The sequence below is a fragment of the Gracilinanus agilis genome, chromosome 3 (genome assembly GCF_016433145.1).
Source record: "Gracilinanus agilis isolate LMUSP501 chromosome 3, AgileGrace, whole genome shotgun sequence".
Lineage (NCBI taxonomy): Eukaryota > Metazoa > Chordata > Mammalia > Didelphimorphia > Didelphidae > Gracilinanus > Gracilinanus agilis.
This window is the reverse complement of record NC_058132.1, coordinates 231,204,534-231,222,365: the sequence shown is the minus strand read 5'-3', so window position 1 is coordinate 231,222,365 and position 17,832 is coordinate 231,204,534. Positions and strand designations below refer to the sequence as shown.

The 17,832-nt window shown below is 34.3% G+C and overlaps 1 protein-coding gene across 3 annotated transcripts in view; it reads left to right on the top strand.

Moving 5' to 3' along the window:
• ITGAV (integrin subunit alpha V) overlaps positions 1–17,416 on the top strand; it is a 118,435-nt gene extending 101,019 nt beyond the window's left edge. For all 3 annotated transcript variants that reach the window (XM_044669723.1, XM_044669725.1, XM_044669724.1), the window contains 9 exons: positions 3,384–3,463; positions 3,999–4,079; positions 4,704–4,809; positions 8,384–8,542; positions 9,807–9,920; positions 14,289–14,402; positions 14,499–14,606; positions 15,409–15,531; positions 16,001–17,416. In XM_044669723.1, coding sequence (XP_044525658.1) covers positions 3,384–3,463; positions 3,999–4,079; positions 4,704–4,809; positions 8,384–8,542; positions 9,807–9,920; positions 14,289–14,402; positions 14,499–14,606; positions 15,409–15,531; positions 16,001–16,096 — 981 coding nt within the window. In that variant the 3' untranslated portion in view covers positions 16,097–17,416. The remainder of the gene's footprint in view (positions 1–3,383; positions 3,464–3,998; positions 4,080–4,703; positions 4,810–8,383; positions 8,543–9,806; positions 9,921–14,288; positions 14,403–14,498; positions 14,607–15,408; positions 15,532–16,000) is intronic.
• Positions 17,417–17,832: the final 416 nt, after the last annotated feature.

The following is a 17,832-nucleotide window of genomic DNA, read 5'->3' as shown; positions in this document are numbered from 1 at the left end:
CTTCAAGGGGATGAGTTCCCCTTGAAATCTTCCTTCATTCCTCTCCTGGCTCTGCTTCTGACTTCTAGCTTCCTGATTTCAAAACCATGCCTTCAAGATTCAAACCAGTGTCTTCATTCTCTATTCCTACTCCCTGTTCATATCCCTTTTGTGTGTTGTTTTCCCTTGTTGGAATGGAAATTCCTTTAGGTCAGGAATTATCTTTCTTTTTTTTTTTTGTATTTGTATCCTAGTGCATAGCACCATGCCTGACCTTTTGGAATTACTTAATGCATGCTTCTTTTCTTTCTTTCTTTTCTCCATGCAAAGTGAGAATGATACTTAAGTTAATGGATGGTGCTACTAAAAACTTATACACCCTTTCTATATAGATAATATTATTTTGGTTCATCATTCATAGAATATTGAGTTGAAAGGATCATTGGAGATCATTTAGTTCAATTCCCTTATGACAAGTCTGAAGAAACTGAAGCCCAGCAAGAGAAAGGACTTGCACAGTGTCATATTGTATGTTAGAGATGAGCTAGAACTAGAATCTAGGTCTCTTCTTATCCCATGTTGTAAATGACTAAAGGAGATGCTTTACTAGATTCGGGACAAATGACCAATGAGAGTCTGGTTTAGTTGATAACACTGGGGCATAAGAGAATTTAAAAAATACTTAAATAATCTCTTATCTAAATCCTTTAAACAATAATTCCTTTGAATCCTTTTGTAGTATGACTGAAATATAGAAAAATGTTTATGTATTTTACTGTGCCTCTGTCTTTGATCTAGTGAATCTCAGGTTTTGGTTATTTGAGAAAAAGGCTTGTTATGATAAGGCACGTAGTATGATTTTTGTCATAAGAATAGTTTTTTGTGCCAGAGAATAGCTAGAAACCATTCAAAGAGCAGTTTCTTAAGTATATTCCAGGTCTCTCTCCCTCCTATTCAATTCTGAGTCGAATCTCTAGTGCCTGCCCCAGATATATGAACCTAGGGATAAACTCAGTAGATTGATGTTCTAATCATATGCCATATTTTGGATTGCAGGCATTTTTTGCATACATTTAGATGTCCTTCCTTGATTGTTAGGTCATTATCTTTTGAGTAAACACAGATTGTATTCATGAATTCCTATAATATTCTGGAACTTGATCTGGAAACAGAAGCATCTAGAAGACCCTCTTTAGGGAATCTTTTTTTTCCTTTGGATTGTTCACATGACATTTTCCATAGCAGATTAACCCTGGCAGTGATAGTAAGCTTCATTCCTTCATTTGGCTTTAATAATCACAGTCCCTGAATCTCCCAACCTTGTTATCTTTAACTGTTTACATTCACCCCACATATATAATCTCTTCCCAAGTCTTGCGTGTATGTGAGTGTGTTTTAAGCCTCCAGAGCAACCCTCCTGTGTGTTCCTTTGTCTGTATTCACATAGTTACTACTTTGGTGAAGGTGCTCATCTGCTTACACCTAGCCTATTGTGTTCGATTCTGGTTGCTTTACCAGCTTCAAGTTTCTTCCCACTCTTATTTATCTTCCATTATGCTACTAAAGTGTTTTCCCCAAGGCTCAAGTCTAATCGTATTATCTCTCTTGTTCAATGAACTGTAGTGGGTTCCCGTTACTTCTAGGATCAAATATAAAATCCTTTTTGGCTTTTAAAATTCTTCCCTGCCCCTCCAACCTTTTGAATCTTCTTTCTCTTTACTCCTCTCCACAAATTCTACAATCTAGCAATCCCAGTCTGCTTGCTGATGCTTGCACATAATATTCCCTCTCTTATCTCCTTGGCTGGAATTCTTTCCCCCATCATCTCTGCCTCCTGACCTCCCTGGCCTCCTTAAAGACAGCCCAACTCCTACCTTTTGCAAGAGACTTTTCTAGGTTTCTCACCCTTCTCCATACCTAGTAGTGCCTCCCTCTGAAATTACCTTCAATATTCACTGTATATATGTTGTAGGTAAATAATTATTTGCATGTATAATATCCCATTAAAATATGAACTCCTTGAAGGCCCCATAGTGAGCACAGCACTTGACTCACAGTAAGCACCTAATAGATGCACTTGCTCACTAACAAATAAATAAATAGATAATTTATCCATTTTCTGACCAACTCTGTGGGTGCATTTATCATTATGAATCTTGGAACACTTTTCACCAAAGAATCAAAGTCACAGGTGAACCACACTTTGAAGAAACTTATGTGTGAATAGGTTGCAACCAATTGCCAATAATGGCCTACTTACATTCAAGAACTTAAGTATACCATTCAAGAATGACAAAATCAAAAGAGGAAATGAGATGTTTATGTAACAAAAGTAAAGAATAACAGTAGATGGGTGGCCCAGATGTGGTAATGCTTAGCAAAATGCCTGGTATGTAGTAAGCACTTAATAAATGTTCTTTGATTGATTGTACTGGTACCCATAGTGTTAAAAAGATGTTGAAGAAAGCCTCTAGCCTGTAGACCGGGGGTCGGCAACCTTTTTGGCCGTGAGAGCCATAAACACCACATTTTTTAAAATGTAATTTCGTGAGAGCCGTACAGTGCTCACAGTGCGAGCTCCTGTAACAGCGCCTGAAAAATAATTGACTTTATGGCTCCTGCAAAAAGAGCCATATCTGGCCCTCAAAAGAGCCAGATATGGCTCGAGAGCCATACGTTGCCAACCCCTGCTGTAGAGCATCACAGAGAAGCTGTGGGAGAAAATGATCAGGACTTGAATAGGTTTTGCAGGTGTGGATGGGTTATGTTCCTAAATGAAGGAAAGAGTGAAAGTATGTCCACACTGATGAACCCTAAACCTACTGAAGACAGAATATCAAATGTTTCTTCAGAGCAGAAATATGATGGTGGGAAAATAGAAAGATAACACATATCAATTAAAAAATAGAATATTCTTTTACTTTATGTTCAGTTCACAAAACAACATTTTTTCAAATTCAGATATTGAGTAGATGGGAGGAATCTTCTATGTTATTTAGTTTAGTATTTCTTTGTTATTAGGGAGGTTTCTCTGGGGGATTGTAATTGAGGGATAGTTTTTCCAACAAACATTGATAAATTTAAAAAAATTAATTTGGTTGATAGTTAAAATTTAAAAAACATATATATTAGGTATGAGGACAGCTAGGTTGCTCAGTGGATTGAGAACTAGGCCTATAGAGGGGAGGTCCTGAGTTCAAATTTAGTTTCAGACACTTCTTAGCTCTGTGATCCTGAGCAAGTCACTTGACTCTCATTGTCTAGCTCTTACTGTTCATCTGTTTTGGAACTAATACACAGTATTGATTTGAAAACAGAAGTTAAGGGTTTTAAAAAATATATTAGGTATGAATTCTGATTAAGTGCTAGTTTATCTTAATACAATATCATTTTTCCTTTCCTAGCTTTTAGCTGGTCTTCGTTTCAGTGTGCACCAACAATCAGAGATAGATACTTCTGTGAAGTTTGATTTACAAATCCAGAGGTATAAACATGATAACTTCTTCCTATTAATATTTTCACAGAAAGCATATTAAAAATCACTAAATTTATCATGTTTGGTTGTGGATAGAAAAAGAGAATATGTATTTTATTATTTTAGTTTTAACATTCCTGAAAATAACTTGTAAGTAAAAGGCATACATTTTATATGAGACTTAATTTGATACTTATTCCAATCAACATACATACAACTTGTACATCATTGACAATAGTCAATGGTGGGGGCTAAATAAAAATTTTGAACTTGTTAAATTAAGAGATATCAATTTCATTAATAGACATGTCTATTAGAAAGTCTAGAAAGAATATCATTTTTAATCTTTGAAAATTATTGGATTTTTTTTATAGTTATTAATGTATTTTTAGAGATTATAGGTAACCTTAACGTTTTTCTTGTCTCTGTTTGAAGAATGTTCATTTTTAGTGAGTGATCTCAGAACACATCACGTCAATGAAAATTTATGGTATAACTGTATAAATTTGAATACCTAACTGCTTTTTTTTCCTTTTTTTTTTAGCTCTAATTTGTATGACAGAGTTAGCCCAATGATATCTTACAAAGTTGACCTTGCCATTTCCACTGCTGTTGAGATAAGAGGGTCAGTAACTGAAAAATTTAATCCCTGTAATTGCTTTCACATTAGATGTTAAACCCTGTTCCATTAGATATTATTCTAATGGCACCTTTACTGACATTCTAGTCTTTTAGAAAGAATGGGGTATATATTAATTTTAGAATCTGCTTCAATGCTAAAAGTCTCTAAAGTCACTATTTTGGAAAGTGGAAGGCAGTGGCATGATAGCAGCTGTATGACATGAATGTGTTTATTCTATTAAAATTATCAGTTCACATTGCAAATTGAAAGATTAGTCAAAGGTAATTAGTTTCACATTTTTCCACTTATATGTCCACCTACCAATAAGCATTTATTAACCACTGCTTTGAAGCACCATGCTAAGTATTGACTATATAAAGAAAAGCATAAACCAGACCTTGCCCTCAGAGAATTCACAGTCTAATGAGAGAGATAATGTGTGAATAACAGTGTATAGAAAAAAGATAGAGTAATTCTATAGCAAAAGTACAAGCAATGAAGTGGGGGAGGAAAGAACTGGGAAAGTTCTCCTTATTCTTTTGAAAATGTTAGGATAGTTTTATAAAGAAACTGTTGGTATAATTCTTGTAATCATAGTAAGTTTGGGTTTTCTTTGTCATTGTTTAGGGTCTCAAGCCCTGATCATGTCTTCCTTCCCATTCCAAACTGGGAGTATAAAGAAAATCCACAGACTGAAGAGGATGTTGGGCCTGTAGTACAGCACATTTATGAGGTTTGCAGTTACATATGCATCTTACAATTTTATTAATATTAGTTATTAACATAAGAATTCATTAATATTACTATTAGCCAGAAGGGAAAGGGGGGAAAAAGCTACGTTATATTTCAGTTCCATGTATTTGTCATCTTAACTTGAAAACTTAATCATTACAGAATCCTTAGAATTTGTTTCTTACTGGTCTTCTCATTTTCTATTAGTTGAAGGTCTTTTATATGTTTAAAAATGACTTCTCAAATATATTATTTTATTTTTTGACTTTTTAAAAAAATTAATTATTTAGAATATTTTTCCATGATTCCATGATTCATGATTTTTCCCACCCCTCTTTCCTACACCCTCCCAGAGCTGACAAACAATTCCAGTGGGTTATACATGTATCATTATTCAAAACCCATTTCCATGTTATTCATATTTACAGCAGAGTGATCTTTTAACATCAAAACCCTAATCATATTCCCATCAAACCACATGATTGATCATATTTTTCTTCTGTGTTTCTGGTCCCACAGTACTTTCTCTGAGTGTAGATAGCATTCTTTCTCATAAGTTCCTCTGGATTGTCCTGGATCGTTGCATTACTGCTAGTAGAAAAGAAAAGTCTGTTACATCAAATATATTATTTTAAAGCAACTTGTTTTACCCCAGTCAGATAAAAGCATCATGGTATAGTGTAAAGGCAGTTTTGGAATCAGGAAGACCTGGGTTTCATTGTCACTTCTGACAGCTCTTTGACCTGGGCAAGTGTCCCAGATGCTCTAAGATCGGCATATAACAGTTGCTCATCTGTCTTAATAAGGTACATTGCCATAGGTGATCCCAATATCAATGAAATTCCAGATCCAATAGGGATAAATTAGAAATCTTCCTAATAAGACCAGGAGTGAAGCAGTTATCACCTGTTATCACCACTACTATTTAATATTGTACTAGGAATGTTAACCACAGCAATTAGAGAAGAAAAAGAAACTGAAAGGATAAAAGTAGGTAGTAAGGAAATGAAATTATCACTCTTTGCAGATGATATGATGGTATACTTAGAGAATACAAGAAAATCAACTAAAAAACTAGTGGAAATAATTAATAACTTTAGCAAAGTTTCAAGGTACAAAATAAACTCACATAAATCATCAGCATTTCTATATATTTCCAACAAAACTCAGCATCAAGAGTTAGAAAGAGAAACCCCATTTAAAATCACTCTAGATAATATTAAAAAATTGGGGAAATCTATTTGCCAAGACACTCAGGAATTAAATGAATACAACTACAAAACACGTTTTACACAAATAAAACTAGATCTAAACAATTAGAAAAATATTAATTGCTCATGGATAGGATGAGCTAATATAATAAAAATGATAATCCTACCTAAATTAATTTATTTATTCAGTGCCATACCTATCAAACTACCAAAAAGCTTTTTTTATAGAATTAGAAAAAATTATAGCAAAGTTCATCTGGAAGAACAAAATATGAAGCTTATCAAGGGAACTAATAAAAAAAAATGTGAAGGATGGAGGCTTAGCAGTACCAGATTTTAAATTGTGCTATAAAGCAGTGATCATCAAAACAATATGGTACTGCCTAAGAGATAGAAGGGTGGATCAATGGAATAGACTTGGGGTAAATTACCTCAGCAAGCTAGTGTTTGATAAACCCAAAGATCCCAACTTTTGGGACAAGAACCCACTATTTGACAAAAACTGCTAGAAAAATTGGAAAACAGTATGGAAAAAATTAGGTTTAGATCAACATCTCACAACCCGAGATAAATTCAAAATGGGTAAATGACTTAAATATAAAGAGGGAAATTATAAGTAAATTAGGTGAAAATAGTATGCCTGTCAGATCTATGATAAAGGAAAGAATTAAAGACGAAGTAAGAGATAGAGAACATTACAAAATGTAAAATGAATACTTTCAATTATATTAAATTAAAAAGTTTTATACAAACAAAACTAATGCAACCAAAATTAGATGGGAAGCAACAAACTGGGAAAAAATTTCTATAACAAAAAAATCTAACAAAGGTGTAATTTCTCAAAAATTTCTCAAAAAAAAGAACTTAAGTCAATTGTACAAGAAATCAAGCCATTCCCCAATAAACAAATGTCCAAGGGACATGAATAGACAGTTTTCAGATGAAGAAATCAAAACTATCAACAATTATATGAAAAAGTGTTTTAAATCCCTCTTGATTAGAGAAATGCAAATCAGAACAACTCTGAGGTATCACCTTAGACCTAGCAGATTGGCTAATATGATAGGATAAGAAAATAATAAATGTTGGAGGGTATTTGGCAAAATTGAGACACTAATGCATTGCTAGTGGAGTTGTGAATTGATCCAGCCATTCTGGAAGATAATTTCGAATTATGCTCAAAGGGTTTTAATAGAATGCATGCCCTTTGATCCAACAATACCACTACTAGGTTTATACCCCAAAGAGATAATAAAAAGGGTTGTAGAAAAATATGCATAGCCGCACTCTTTGTTATGGCAAAAAATTGGAAAATGAAGGGTTGTCTCTTGATTGGGGGATGACTTCACAAATTGTGGTATGTGATGGTGAAGGAATACTATTGTGCTATAAGAATGATGTACTGGAGGATTTCTACATGAACTGGAAGAACCTCCATGAACTGATGCAGAGTGAAATGAGCAGAACCAAGAGAACATTCTACACAGAAAGTGAAACATTGTGGAATGATCCAATGTAATGGACTTTAATACTAGTAGCAATGCAATGATCCAGGACAATCCTGGATTGTCTAAGGGACTTATGAGAAAGAATGCTATCCACATAGAGAGAAAAAGTATGGGAATATTGAGGTGGACATGATTGGGGAATGTAAACTACCACACCAATGCAACTATCAACAATTTGGAAATAGGTCTTGATCAAAGACACATGTTAAAATCAGTGGAAATGTGCGTTGGCCATGGGTAGGGGGAGTGCGGGGGGTGAAGGGGAAAGTAGGAGCATGAATCATGTAACCATGTTAAAAACGAGTATTAATAAATGTTTAAAAAATTTAAAAAAAGTATGGGAATAGAAACACAGAAGAAAAACATATGGTTTATCACTTATTTATATGGGTATATGATTTGGGGTTTTGGTTTTAAAAGATTGCTCTATTGCAAAAAATGAATAATATAGAAAGAGATATCAAGTGATAGCATTTGTATATCCCAGTGGAATTGTATGTTGGCTCTGGGGGGGGGGAGGAGGAAGAGAGGAAGAAAAGAAAATGAATCATGTAAACATGGAAAAATATTTTTTAAAAAAGAAAAATAATAAAAAGAAATTCTAGATCCAAACTTACCCTCCCCAACAACAAAAATAAAAAGTCTCTTAAAAGTTTCCACAAATAAAATATTGAATTTTAAATTGTAGTTAGGCATCTTTTTCATAATTATCTTAATACTATAATTTTAGAGCCCAAGAAAATTCTATTTTTATTTTTATTAGTAGTGTTCAAATCATTCTTTAAGATACTAATCCTAAGGTGGATGGGAAGAGAGATCTTTGTCAGTAGTATCTAAATGTTATTTTTTTTACTAGCTGAGAAACAATGGTCCAAGTTCATTTAGCAAGGCAATGCTGAATCTCCAATGGCCTTACAAATATAAGAACAACACTTTGCTGTATATCCTTCACTATGAAGTTGATGGACCAATGAACTGTACTTCAGATATGGAGATTAACCCTTTGAAAATTAAGGTAACATTATTCAAACACATTTCTTGATTATAGTGGTAATTTTTCTATACTTCCTTTTAATTACATAGAACAAATGTATATAAAATGATATATTTTAATTTACTGCCTAACTCAGTAGAAATAGTTTGGTTTGCCTTTGATGCATTTTGGGTTGGGTTGAGTTGTTTATTCTCACAAACTGAGTAAATTTGGACTTTAAGAAGCCCTAGGGAGCCATACTTTTTATAGATTGTCTAGAGTGCCTCAGGAAGTATTTGTTGGTGACTCAGTCTGTGGTTTGTTTCCTACCACATATGCTAGGTTTGATCCAAGGCCTCTGCATGATGTCAGGAATGTTGTGTCTTTTGGATGAGAGTTAGAAATGAAGTTCTGGCAATGCTAACTTTTAGTGACTTAAAAGAATTTGCTTTTGAATAAATCCATTGACAAGTTTTTATAGGGCATCCTAAAAAAGCAGAGTGTGGGGGGAAAAAGAAGAAAAGGGTTCTGTATGTTGAGTCCAAATGTAATATCAATTGCACTGTGTAGGCTGTAGACATTATTGTGTATTCTAGAATCATATTTTTTAATAACAATAAGATTCAGTGAATGATCCATTTCCCTTTTGTGCTCATTATTATCATCATCATTAGAGACTAGGTTTCCCAGTCACAACTAGACTTAAAGTGTAGCATCCACTCACAGACCTGTGATCAAAAGCCTGGGATCTTTGAATTACTTCATTTCCAAACTGAATAGATTGGCCCTCTTCAGGTAGTTTAGTGGACCTGCTATGAGAGGCTTACCACAATAGTGCCAGTAAGCTTTAACCTCACTGTATCTCAGAACTCCCTAGTTCAAATGCTATATTGCTCTCAGCTTTTTGGTAGCAAAGATTTTCAGACATGTGCATCCTCTCCTATAAGAGTCTTTATACTATATCCTTCTAGGTATAGTGCATCCTCTGTTCTTTATTTTCTTTCCTAAATTTTGCCATGTATCCAGCAGTGAATTTTCAATCACAATATGACATGATGCTACTTTTTTCACCAATTTTTAGTCCTTTCTGAGATTCTTTACAGGATTTATAGGATCATTAATTTATCTAAACCTGGATGTCATCTAAAGCAACTCCCTCAATTTAGAGATGAATAAACCAAAACCCAGGGAACTTCTCTCTTGCCTGTATTTGCTCAGTTACTATTTATTGTGACAGCATTTAAATGGAATATAAAATATCATCACTTGTTATAATTTCTCATCACAATTACTAATGCAATCCTAGATTTCAAGCCCTCAGATAGATGAAAAAAATGAAACAATCTTAGGACAAGGTGACCGGAATCATCATGTCAGTAAACGGAATTTGCCTCCCAGTGAAGGAGATGTACACACTTTGGTAAGTACTTTTGAATACTTTCCTGGCATTATCCACTCAAGTAAGTTAACTTTGAACTTACTCTGAGAAAGTAACATTTTCATATTACAGGAATATATATTCAATATTTCTATTGTTTTTTTCAGTTTTTCTTAGCCACCCTCTTGGCCTCAATCTATTCTTTGAGACTAAAATGGCATATTTCAGTGGGAGATTTGTTTTAAAGTCAGTCAAGACCAGGAAGGTACTAGGAGGTAGGGACAGGTACAATAGGATAGTGGACAAAAAAGGAGGTGAAAGGGTGCTGAAAATAAACTTGGCCTGCTGTGCAATTTTGCTCAGGTCTTGCCCAATTCCTAGAAGACAGATAGGTGGTTCAATGAAGAGTGCTTGGTGTGGAGTCAAGAAGACCTGAGTTCATATCTGACTTCAGGTACTTATTAGCTCTATGACCCTAGGGAAGCTGCTAACATTTGTTTGGCTTAATCCACTAGAAAAGGAAATGGCAAACCACTGCTATATCTTTGCCAAGAAAATCCCTTGAACAGTATGGTCCATGGAGTCATGAAGACATGATTAAATGATTGTCCAGCTGACCTTATTCAATATCTTATATACATTCATCAAATAAACTTTAAGATGAATATGATATTGACATATCCCAGAATCATCCCCACTGTAACTCCGTAAGAACTAAATTAAACTCTGGTCCTTAATTTCCATAAAGTTTATTAATATTTAATTGGATAGAAGAAAGCAGAGAGAGAGAGAAAAGCCTAATTTTATCCTGCAATGTGGGTGGTCTCCCAATGAACCTTTTGGCCACATGCCCAAGAGAATAGAGAGAGCCCACTTCCTGGATCCCCCTCCTTTATTTCTTCTCTTTATACCCAGATCAATTTCCCAATCATTTCCAGATCAAGTGCCTTGGTCACCATCCTGTGACCCATACTCAGTGTGACATAGCTCTAGCAGTACAGGGATGTAGGTAGGATCCCAATGTGTGATCCTGGGAGGGGGTTCCCTTCACAACTCTTGACTTCCCTATTAATGTCACTATGACCATTCTCACATTTTTTCTGCCCCAATAGCCTCCCTCATATTCAAATATTAACTACATTTTTATTGAAAAACATCTAGACACAAAACGGTACCTGTCCCCTTTCCACCTGATTGTCTATTGTATATGGATTCTGTACTAACGCCCAACTTCTCATCTTTATAGATAACTGTGATTTTGATTCCTGGATAATTCTTATATAAGCTCCTTACATGGATAAAAGGCTATTTTCTTCTGACATTCTCTTTACATTTTGAGATAGTCTACATTTAACAATTTTTATTGCCTTTCTAACTTAATCATGAGCTACCTGATTGATGTTAGAGACTTTGCTCTTTACTTTTGTACCTATTATTATGACAAACATGAAAGTCACTAAGGAAGAGACAGGGCAGGGCTCAAAGCCAGAAAGACTTGAATTCAAATCTTATCTCTGACACACAATAGCTGTATGGCTCTTTGTTCAACACTTAACTTCTTAAGGCAGTTCACTAAGTCAAGTCTGTTAATTGTAGAAAAAGTACTGACCAGAAAAGGCACAGGTAGAAGGCATTTCCTCTCTTAGGAATTTGCTATACCCAAATAGACACAGGTCCAATCCCAATCTTTGCAGTATTAAATATATAATAGATACTTGATACATGTTTATTGGATCAAAATAAATCTAACTGACCAAGATACTCCTTGTGAAACCATGTTGTAATTTCCAATGCAATAAACATGTATTAAGCACCTACTGTGTGCCAAATGCTGTGCTGAGGGATGCAGTTAATAAAAAGACAAGTCCCGGCCTTAAGGAGTTTATAGTCCAAGGGTGGTGATAGTGGTGGGGTTTGGAGGAAGGAGACAACATACATAAGGAGCAGGAAAGCAGGGAGGGGTTGACTAGGGGCTTTCTAGCCCATCTTGTTCCATGAAGTTGAAACCAGACAGAGCAGCAGATGCAGAAGAGGAGTGTGTCCAGTTTCTGCCTTAAGTAACAGAGGAATTGGGAGGTGATTGGTATTCCTCACATCCAGCCCTCCAAACAGAGGCTGAGGGAGGTAATGCCAGGCAAGTCAGTTTTGCACTAATTAACAGGGAGGGGAGGTAATAGCCAGCTGATGAGAGTTATAGTCTAGATGGCTCAAGGATTTGTCACAGTGTCATATTTATATGCTGAATAGTGAGTTGTTATTTAGTCATTCAGTCCAATTCTTCATGACCCTATGGACCATATGGTTCATGAAGAAGGGAGAGACCAGCAAAAGTGCTATCAAGACAATCTGCTACTTTATTAATTTCTTTTTTCAATTTGAGTTGTTTACAGATAGCTTTGAAAAAAATGAAATTTAAATCTAAAAATCTTATTATAGGCCAGCCTTATTCTAAAATGGCACATTGGATATACTGTTAGACTTGGAGCCAGAAAGACATATTTGCATTTTGCCTTAGATTCTTCTAGCTGTATGACTCATGACAAGTCATTAAATCTCTTTAGATCTCAGTTTCCTCATTTTGCAAATGAGGAAGTTAGATAGAGACTCTGGCTTGTAAGGTTCTGTGAGCCCTAAATTGATGATCCTATGATTCCACTTTAACTGTTTCAAGCCAGCAAACAACAATACTATGATATCTTCTATGTGGTTTATCTGTAAAGTTGGCAAAATTCATCAGATGATATGATCATAAGAAATTAGGGACTCAAGATGTCATCTAGTATACCCCCTCATTTTAATAAATGGCATGTCCAAGTTCATATCAGGTTCTGTGACTCCAAGTTTAATGTTCTTTCCACTGTACTATGCTGCTTCCTAAAGTTATGTCTGTGGGCCTCCTATTTGATGAAAAAATTCTACAACTGAATAAAAAGGCCAGCCAACCAGTTTGAATACTTCCAGTGATGGACAGACACTGTTTTTCAAGTCATTTCCATTCAGTTTCTAGATGACTCTTTTTGTTAGAAAGTTCTTCTTTATGCTGTGAAGCAAATCTGCCTTCTGAATCAAAGAAGAAAAAGTTCAGCCCTGTTTGTTATATATAACATCTCAAATATAATGTCCCCTGTAAGGTTTCTCTTCTCCATTTTAAACTCTCTTAATTCCTTTAGCCATTCATCTTCACTTTCCACTCTACTTGTTTGGCAAAGAACTTCTTCAAATGTGGCAACTAGAATTGAACACAATAAGTTGTTCATTACAGAATATAGGATATGCCTCCCTTGATATAAATTTTTTAATTCTATTAATATAGATGAAAATCGAACTAACTTTTTTTAGCTTACATGCCACAATATTGAAGCATATTTCAGGTTGTTGTTAACAAGAACTCTACCAATGTTATGTGACTTTATGTTAAACCACAACTTCTCCATACTTTTCCTTATATAATTTTCAAACCTACATAAAACTTTTATATCATTGTTTATTAAATTTCATGATATTTTTTCATCCTTTCATTTGAACCTGTCAAAGTCTTTTTGAATCTTTATTTTTGTCCCTTGATATAGTCACTATTCCTCCATCCTTTATATCAACCATATATTTGAATAAAGATGACAAGATTTTTATCTAAGTTACTGATAAAAATGTGAGTAACATTGATCCATGTACAGAAAGTTGATATTCTGGCAAACACTTTCCCCCAGGTTTACATCTCTTCTTAAAATAAATGAGAAGTACTTTTTAGGAAGAGTTGTTAATAAGGTCAAGTCAACAAGTTAATAAAAAGTTATCAGTTGATATATGCTAGGTACTGTGCTAAACACTGACAATACATATAAAAGCAAAACCGAAGTTTGTCTCTGACCTCAAGGAGCTTTCGTTCTAAAGCATAAAGACAACACATAAAAGGAAGCTGAAACATGGTGTATGGATAGGGGAGGGCCTAAGTCCAACTAATTGTAGTATTGACCACCACCCATTTCTCTATCTTGTCCACAAGTATTTCAGGAGATATTGTTGAATACCTTTCTGAAGAATCTCAAGATATAACCTATCTCTATTTGAAGGATATTCCAGTGGGCATAAGCTATAGGATGATACTGAATGTAGAAGTGATTTTTGTTTTTGTTTTGTCTCAATAAATTTTATCATTAGAGAAATCTCCAGAGCAAAAAATTTTCAAGTCTTCCTTTCAGTAGTCTACCTATTTTAAAGGATATCTCACTATCACTCACATGTGAACAAGCATATATACACACAGGAATTGTCTTTTCTGGTTCATTATAATACATGTAGAAAGAATGTTTTGTGAATATTAATCATTCATTTTCAGAATTTTAAAGGTTTGGTTTTTTATGATGATCAAGTGACATTTCCTTGAAAGTTAAACAATTGTATTCTTGGCAGGGATGTGGGATTGCTGAATGCTTAAAGATTGTCTGCCAGGTTGGTCGCCTTGATAGGGGAAAGAGTGTAATCCTGTATGTAAAGTCTCTGCTGTGGACCGAGACATTCATGAATGTGAGTAAAGAGAATGTTTTCATGCTGATGCTACAAAGTTTTTCAAACACAACTTGTCTGACACTGTTTATTATCTTACTATTATTTTCCCCACAGAAGGAAAATCAGAATCATTCATACTCACTGAAATCCTCAGCTTCATTCAATGTCATAGAATTTCCCTACAAGAACCTCCCTATTGATGATATTCACAACTCTACATTAGTAAGTTATTTGTCAATCTAGATATCAATGTATGCAATTTGAATGACAGAACTTTTTAAAATAAGAAATTGCCTTTGACCATTTCATATAACACATATAAGTGTTTTGATGGGTTCCCGAGGCCGGTTTCTGTTATTCTTTCCTACTTCTCACACTTTACTTGATCATCCTTTCCTTCTTCAGAGTAATGCCTTTTATAGTGGCTTATCGTTTTGTAAAAAAAAAATTATTGTGTGGACTAGAAGTCAGCTTCCCCCCAGTAGCAGGCAATTATTTTGCAAATACCTTGACATATTGTTTCCAATTATAGTGATACAGAGCAATGTAACAATATGAAACCCATTTTTATAAGTGCCTGGGACCTCTTTCCAAAATGATTAAATTCTAATGTTCGGGATTATGGGGATGTATATGGTTTTGTAGTGAAACTGCTATTTGGTATCAGTTTACTAGGCCTAGTCCACTTCTTTCCAAGTCTGATCCAGGAGGGGGAAGTCACATTACATCTATTACTAATGTTAACAATTCACTTTCATACTTAAAAAGCATCTTTCTCACCTCAAACCTGTGAAGTAGGTAATACGAATATTATAATATCTATTTTATAAATGAGGAAGTTAATTCAGTGAGATTAAATATCTCAGCCATGGTCTCAACCCAAGAAAGTACCTATTGTGGTCTCAGCTCCTTGCCTCTTGATTCCATGCCCAGAGGTCTTTCTACCACAACATACTTTACTGAAAAAAGTCTAAAGCAACTTTATTCTATTCTTTCTAATATTGATTGCATTTTTCTCCAATAGGTCACCACAAATATTACCTGGGGTATTCAGCCCTCAACCATGCCAGTGCCTTTGTGGGTGATCATACTAGCTGTCCTAGCTGGATTATTATTATTGGCTGTTCTGGTTTTTGTAATGTATAGGGTAAGTAATATTATAGAAAGGGCAGAGATAGAAGGAACAAATGAGTATAGTGAATTGAAAGTCATCTAAGTCAGTTGACAAGCAATTCTAAATGCCTACCATCTATGTACCAGACACTTAGTATTAAGTTCTGAATATTTAAACCCCTCAATCCCCCAGAAAAAAGTCTGTGTTTAAACAACAACAAAAACAACCTCATAATCTAATGGTTGGGAGAAGAAATTAGATATAATCAACAAAGGAAAGATAACAGTATTGAGGGAGATCAAAAAATTCTTCTTCTAGAAGCATTTTCTAAAAGGCAGGATTTTATCTGGGACTCAAAGCCAGGAAAGCCAGGAGTTATAGATGAAGAGGACAAGACTTTACAAAGAGAGTACTCTTTAAAAAATCATATGTCCATTAAAAAAAACAATTTTAGTTATTTTTCTTGTTCTTGATACTTTCCTTAATTCTCCTTTAATTGTAGATGGGGTTCTTTAAACGGGTCAGACCACCTCAAGAAGAACAGGAAAGAGAACAGCTTCAACCTCATGAAAATGGTGAAGGAACTTCAGATGCTTAACAACTGTTAATTTATGCAACATACTTACACTTTAGAATTGCCAACTTCTTTATGGATTTCATTTTCTCTCATGAGGAATAAACACTCCATGATGGCACTGCTGATCACTCCCCTTTGGCATTGATGGATAGTCTTAAACAACAAAATGAGAGCAATATGTGTCAACCATCTCTTGTATTAAGCATGTTCCTAATCCCACTAGTAATACACATGCACTGAAATGTGCAGAAATCACAAGTATTATTTAGTGATTTTGATAATCAGATTTCAAGAGACTGTGCTCTATTTGATGCATACCAGACCGGTAGTTCTGGAGGTACCACGTGGATTTAATGAAAATCTCAAAAACCAGCAGCTTTTGTAGTTACTGTTTCTGTCTTTTCTTCCCTTTAAGACAAGACTTTATTTGGGCCTTGGCGTCCAATTCTTCTGTAAAGATTCATGCTGTTAAATAAGCATTACACTACAGGTGATTTTCAAGCTACTAATGGACACATACAGACAAAACTTAGTGAACTTTGGCTTCCAAGATTATTTGAATTCATTTTAGTATATTACTATCTATGTGACCCTTTCAGTACTATAAATGAACTAGATACAAACACAGCCGTCAGAATCACTAAAAATGTTTGAGCCTTTTTTATTGCATTGTATTTTTTGAAAAATAGCTTTTGTTTCAAGGATTCTTTAGTAAATCTATACTCATGCAAAACATTAGATATCTAACTGTAAACTTTTGTACAATAGTTGAATTTTAATAATTACATTAAAATCAGCACCCTGAAAGCCATATAGGGACTTTATTAATTTTAAATTACCTTTATTTCCATTTTTAGTTAAATAACATGGATGTATTCTTCATCAGTCAAATATTGTGGTATTTAATTTTAATCAACTTTTAGAAAGTGACCACAAGCTATTATAAGTAAAAATATTAATGAAAAGATCTTCATTATTGATGTAGCTGTTTATTGTTATTGATTTACTTCACTGTAACAGTTTTGTAATATATGAATATTGATCTTAATATTACACTTTTCTTTATATTTTGAAATTGACGTATAGAAAAAATAGCAAGAAAAATGAAAATGGGTTCACTTTGGCTAAATTTGCTCTTCCTTACTAAGCAGAAATGTTTCTTTGTTAAAAACAGAATCAACGCCTCCACACCCTAGTCCAGTTGGCCAGGGGCTTTATTTTTAGAATAATAGCTTACTAATACTAATAAAGTGTTTTCTCTGGGTTTTGAAAGACTAGTTGTAAACCAACCTTCAGTTTTTCCTAATCTATAATTTATGAAGGCAATTTTAAAAAATGCCTATATAAAATATGAATAAGGCTACTTTTCCAAGGATTCTAATGATAGCTGCAAATGCAGGGAATTTGTAATTTCAAAATTGTATTTTCAAATCCTTGTGGTGGTGAATCTTCAAAAGTGGGATTTTGATATGTTCACCATGCCTTAGGGATGGAGCATAATGATTTCAATTGACTTTGACTTTACTATTGTCCTCTGTAAGAAAATTATAATGATACAATTAAGATGAAGAAAGTTAAACATCATTTGTAAAGTTGACCTTCAGTATGCAATATTTCATATTTCTCATTCTTAAATTAGACTTTATTTTTGAAAAAACTTCACAAGTAACCTCAAAGTATTTCCGCATTTTCAAAATAATTCTATGTATATGAAATAATGTTGGTTTTGGATAGAAGAACACATATGTGAGCTTATA